Source organism: Diachasma alloeum, unplaced genomic scaffold (genome assembly GCF_001412515.2).
Source record: "Diachasma alloeum isolate Michigan unplaced genomic scaffold, Dall2.0 Dall_scaffold_00176, whole genome shotgun sequence".
In the NCBI taxonomy this organism is placed as follows: domain Eukaryota; kingdom Metazoa; phylum Arthropoda; class Insecta; order Hymenoptera; family Braconidae; genus Diachasma; species Diachasma alloeum.
Genome location: NW_021680342.1, coordinates 2,861,123 through 2,867,461, shown reverse-complemented (window position 1 = coordinate 2,867,461; position 6,339 = coordinate 2,861,123). Strand labels below are relative to the sequence as shown.

Sequence of the window (6,339 nt, the reverse complement as noted above, 5' to 3'; positions counted from 1 at the left end):
GGGGGGGGGGGGGGGGGGGGGGGGCGGCATCGATTTGGAGTGTTCGCTACAGCTGCATTTTGTTTCAAAATGAGTGGATATTTTCAAGAAGTCTATTTGTTGTTCTCTGTCAGGTTTTATCACAATATTACTAAGTTACACGAAGAGCACGAATAGTGCAGATGTTGAAGCTTTATTTATTTTCATTTGAGGACCTTCAGCCGGGTATTTACAGAGTTGTATGTAAGCATTGGTTAACAGATCGGAAATGTAGTTGCAGGTTCACAAAAAAGATAGATAGATTTTTTAAAATCAAATTATGGATTATTCGCAATAATTTAATAGCGAAAAGATAAAAGGTGACAAATAAAACTCGAAGTTTTCGTTCATTTGCACGAAACAAAATTCGTCATCGTTTTCTCCTGAAATTTCAGGCCAAAATTTTTAACAGCGTACTTTAAAATTTGTGGTAAAAAGGTTTAATCGAATGGTGAAATTGGCTAGACGTCGGGTGGAAAACAGGAAGAGCATTGATTTGGAGCATTCGGTAGAGCTGCATTTTGTTCAAAAATCCATGAATATTTTCTAATCGTTGCGTTCTGCTAGGTTTATCACAGTGTTCTAAGTTACACGAAGAGCATGAATAGTTTAGATTTAGAGCATTATTTATATTAATTTTATTTTCAACATAGTTCGCTGCAAGTTCGAAAACTTGCAACTGGCTATCGCCCGAGGGTCTTCAGCCAGGTATTTACAAAGTTGTACATAAGCATTGGTTGACAGCTGGAAATTTAGTTGCAGGTTTACAAAAAAAGATAGATAGCTTTATTTAAATCAAATTATACGCAATATAATTTTTTTTAAGCACAAATTACCCTCACGTTCAGTAAATTTTTCTGGGCTAGCGGAAAAAAATTCACTATTCGTCTTCCATTTTTTCCACGAAATAGGGTGAAAAAATACTGAAAATGGAGTTCGCTTCACAAATAATGTAGATGTTAGAACTTTATTTAAATTAAATTAATTATCATTCACAATAATTGTATAGAGAAGAGATGACGTTTGTTAACAGTGTAGTTTTCAAATTGCGGTGAAAAGGTTCAGTAGAGGTTCAGTAGAGGAGACCCCGAAATAAACCGAACGTGTGGTTGGTTTCTTGGTCGATGGAATGGTTCAATTGGCTGAACATTGGGCGTCAAATGGAAGGGGGTGGCGGTCATCGATTGTAAGTGCTCCGTACAACTGCGTTTTATTTCTCTTCCGTACTTATAAAAAAAATAAAAAGAGATCGAGGGGAAGAAGAAGTTGAAACAAAAGGTAACAATAAAATGTAGAGATCGAGTGGGGCTTCAGAGCTATTGAAAAGTCATTGGAAGTTCCCCAGCGCACACAACAGAAACAAAATAACTGCCCCATCGCTGTAGGTTCGTCTGTCTCAAGAGAAATCATAGCGACAGTACGAGTTATCTCTGATGAAATAAATGAACGTTGAATCCACTTCAACACGAGAAATATCTGCCGGATACTTGGCCTGTAAATTCACTTTACAACTGTTCATTTCGGGAAATGGAAACACGAAGTATTAATCCAGGTTGTTCTGGAAAGTTTCGGAGATCTGTTAATTCTCATTATGACTGTTTTGTTATATCTTTACGGGTATGTAAACTGTCAAAGCTCATGGAATCAACGGCAAATATTGATGGAAGGGCGGACAAATTTGGCGAAACTCACTGGGGAAACCCCGGGGAATCAAAATGGCAGTGGTATTTCGAATGACAATGGTGAGAAACTGGTGAAACTTTCAATTGGATAACAGTGGATAATCTCCAGGGAAATGTGGTGCTAAGTAAATATCCGATGCTATTTGTTCTGGTTTTCACCCAGAGGAAAAACTATTTCATTGTTGACAATATCGATTAATATCGCTTACGATTGATTTTTATTGAGGTTTCTTTTCACAGAGAAAAAATAGTTTTGATTTTTCGGAACACGTCGCTGATTTTTAACGAGAATTACCGTAATCATCAGTGATTTTTATCAATTTTATTTTGAAAGTTGATGATTCATTGAAAATCAGTGGCATGTTCCTGAAAATCCGAACTTTTTTCTGCATTTATTGAAAATTCAACGAAAGTGGAGAGTGTGAGGGGCATCATTAAAAAAACTGAAATTAAAACTCAAGTTTTATACCGACATGATGCCTGACCTTTCAATATACCAATCAAACCCAATTAATTTTACAAAGTTCACAAAATGAATGGTAGAAGTAATAAAATAATACAAATTTAATTACACGGAAATTGCTCTTGATTCTCGTGAATTTTAAAGGGCATCAGGTAAACTTTCACCTTCACGTGTAGGTTATTAAAAAAACAATTAGTCTTGCGATTTTACAAAATACCGTGACATCTACCTTTTTTTGCATTATTTCCATGAAATTTTTCTATTTTAGCGGAAATTTCGCTTACACTGCGATAATTTTTTCGGAAAGAGAGGAAATCTATTGCACTACATATTTGACTCGCTTCCAGATTGAAAACTGCCTGAAAACACATTTTTCTAAACGTTCAACATATTCCTTTTCGCGTAGACCCAATCAGCAAGCTCAACCGTCATTGTTCAACCCAACACCTAAACGGAGAGATATTCTCACAAAAAATTTTAGAGCTGAAACTGAAAAACTTCTTGAGCAGCCCGTGAATTTTCCCCGTTTTTGTACAAAATTTCCACAAAAATCTCCGGAAATTTTATCAGAAATCCCTCGAAATATTACCTTAGCTGCACTAGAACTGTTCACATCCAGTACATTTTTTCTAGTACCAGCACTAGCATTTTTCCAAAGGATTTCTCTCTGTACACAAAATAAATTCCCTTCTGACACGTTCGCACATCGTTGAATGCACCTCTAGAAAAGCTTGCAATTTTACACCACATTTATCGCCCACTGGTACAAAAAAATTAAAAACCTGCCCTGAGAAAAACAAATCGTGATAGATTCATTCCAACATTGGAGACTCATACACTAATTTCATTATATGTGTTGTGAAATTCCTATAGTAAACGACTTTCTACATTTGTCATTGTGTTGTCACGAGATAAACCCTCCCGCGAATGAAGAACATTTTTCATTTGTACATTTCTGACGAAAAATGTAGAATGGTTTCATCATAAATTCAGAAATAGGATCAAATATCCTCATCCTTTTCACTCATCACCAACAAATGTCAGGGATCGAGGTATCAAGGGAGTGGAAACAATTTTTAACACCGCTGTATCGGTGACGTTAGCTGTTATAGATTGATGGAAAAACAAGTTGTGACAAGAGAAGAAAAGAGAGATTTTCCCATCGCTGGGCTCGCATAACTGATATCTGCGCTCCCAGGTGGAGGCATAGACGTCATCGAGTAAATGGATATACCGACCGCCACAACAGAATTATTCTCCTGTTTTGATTCCCCCGAGCGCTTTACCACCCCAATATCATATAGTGCAATTAAAATGGAATGCTCGCTCTGTGAGGCTTTTTTTGTTTCGCATAATTTGTTAGTTTTTTCTCTCTGTACTTTTTTTGTTCGTTGTGTCCTGTGAAACAGTTGGATTACCTGGAAATTACGAACGTGACCCAGTGGACAATTGTCGCTGCAGGTACTCCGGGGTATATTAGCTTCACCCGCACCTCCGGTCCACCTTGTCATGTTAATATCCAGAGTAAGTCTAAATGAGAAAAATGTAATGTTGAATTAGTGCAGCCTCTCGAGGGCAGCGAAAATGTTTATCATGGAGGGGTAAATTGGAATTTACACTCTATGATGAATATTTTAAGGAGTTAAAATACAATTCAATTTAAATTCAATTCAGTAGCGAAGTGGTAAAAGGAGATAAGTCAATTTTGAATATTGACCAGTTTTCAATCAATATCTCGGAATCTAAGGGAGATGGCAAAATTTCTTTTATAACCTTTTTTGTGGAGCCGATTGAGTGCTACAATAAATGTAATTACGAAAATTTTGCTATCTTTCTTAGATTCGGAAATATTCCTCAAAAACTCAACTGAGAGATAAGTCGACTTATCTCTGTTTACCACTTCACTACTGAATTTTTTTATATTTTATTCATTTTAGAAACAAATGATTTCCGGGAAAATTGAGGGAATTTTTCTGTTGTCACTAGAAGTTCGAAAAAACGGATACTGACATTTTTTGTGGCCCGTGACGCTGTCAACGATAATTTTTTTCGGATTTTTTTGTCTAAAACCACTCGTGTCGCGTTCCACCCGTTCATCATTGAATTAAACTTTTGTTATTTAATTCTCGATATTCGTTGTTGCTTTCTATTATTTATCAACTGACATGCAGATATTCCAACTTTATTTGCATTAAATTAATAATTAATTCGAAATTGAGACTAATTCAGTAGTGAAATGGTATAGCGGAATGAATTGAATTCCATATTTCGGTCAATTCTAAATGATTAGTTCAAAGTTCTGAATTAATTTAATAGTGGAAGGACGAATTAAATTTAGTACTACTGTCAATTTCGCAGTAATTCCAGGAGATGAACTCTCGCAAACGGATATTCTTCAATATCTCTTCTTGATACGTGTTTTATTGAGATGGAGGGACATTAAAAAAAATCTTTTCATTCTGTTCTGTTGGGCTTTATCACTCCTTGAATGAACTGCAGAGAAAAATATAATGTTGCAGTCCAGTCTCTCGAGGGTAATAAAACGTTCATCGTGAATTGATAAAACGGAACTTACACTTCATGATGAATATTTTAAAGAGGTGAATTTAATTATTGTTGATATTCTATTCATTTTAAACAAAACATTTCAAGAGAAAACAGAATTTTTTTGCTGTCCCTGAAAGTTCCAAAAAACACACACCGACATTTTTTGTGGCCCGTGACGCTTTCAACGATAAATGTTTTCCGACTTTTTTCTCTAAACTCACTCATGCTGTTACGTTCCACCCGTTCACCACTGAATTAAACTTTTGTTCTCAATTCCCGAAATCCGTTATTCCTCTGTATTCATGAACCAGCAGATATTCTGTGCAAATATTCAGTATCGGAATGATAAAGCGCAATGAATGAAATTGAATATTTTGGTTAATTATACTGATTAGTCCAGTTCTAAATTCATTCAATAGTGAAACGATGAAGCGTAATGAATTAAATTCAGCATCACTATCAATTTCCCATTAATTCCGGAGAGAAACTCTCGCAAAGGAATATTCTCCAATAGTTTAGCTTTTATGGAGATGGATGAATATAAAAAAATCCATTCGTTCTGTTCCGTTGGATTTTATCAGTCGATTACTGAATTACACGAAGTGCACGAATAGTGTAGATGTTAGATCTTCATCAAAATTAAATTAATTATTAATCAGCCATAATTAAACAGCGAAGAGATGAAGTGTAACGAATAAAACTCGAATTTTTTGTTCATTTTCACAAAGCAAGCTTCTCCAACATTTTCCCCTGAAACTTTTCATTATGGAGATAACTCAATAGGCGGGAGTCGGGCAAAATGAACAACTTGAACTTCTTTTGAAAGTTGATGTTTCATTGAATTATTAATAGAATACGATAATGTTTTCCCCTTTGTAAGAAGCCCACACTGAAATTAATTCATAAATTTTGAGGTTTCCCATTTTCCCCCACCCTCCTCCACTTGAAATAAATTAAATTATCAATTGATTTGCTTCATTTTGCTCTTTCAATTTTGACCACTTCTCCATTTAATAAAAGTTCCGTTTTTTCCTTAAACTTCTTCAAATTTATGATTCTTCATTATTATTAATCAACGTACATCTCTTTCCACGATCCGATGCGCGTATAATCGAATCGCCCCTCCTCATTCTTCTGATACTGATAAATGTTGTAGTACCCATAGGCATCGCCATCAGCGTTGAATCTTATTTCCGTCTCCTGACGACCTGCGGAAAGACGGCTCGTTACTTAATCTTCATACTTACTTAGCGAATTTTCCCTCAGCTCAACAATTATTTATCAGCCCTCAGGCAGTGCAGACAGGTACATCAACACAAATGCCGTTTCAACTTCCCTCTTCGTTATTTTCATCACTCTATTTAGGATTAAAATCATCCCGCGACAATTAAAATAGAGACTCGTGCCTGACATTTTAAAGAAGTGACCTTTGCAAGCTGGCCAGGGTTATCAAAAGTTTTTCATTCTATCTCTAATTTCCATCGCATTTTTCGCTTGAATTTCATCACTAAAATATTATTTTTATTCAGGTATAAAAACTTTTTTCGATTTCCGTTGCAACATTGTTACGAATGGCAACTGTGGCATCTGAGTTTTATTAGTTTTATGCTCCCTTTGCATATCTTTATC

At 35.6% G+C, this 6,339-nt stretch overlaps 1 protein-coding gene across 1 annotated transcript in view; it reads right to left on the bottom strand.

Annotated features, from left to right (window-relative positions):
* Positions 1-6,339, bottom strand: part of LOC107043133 (metabotropic glutamate receptor 2) — a 63,851-nt gene that overhangs the window by 5,104 nt on the left and 52,408 nt on the right. The window contains exons 10-11 of the mRNA XM_015264863.1: positions 5,792-5,918; positions 3,582-3,693 (exon numbers count right to left, since the gene is read on the bottom strand). Coding sequence (XP_015120349.1) covers positions 3,582-3,693; positions 5,792-5,918 — 239 coding nt within the window. The remainder of the gene's footprint in view (positions 1-3,581; positions 3,694-5,791; positions 5,919-6,339) is intronic.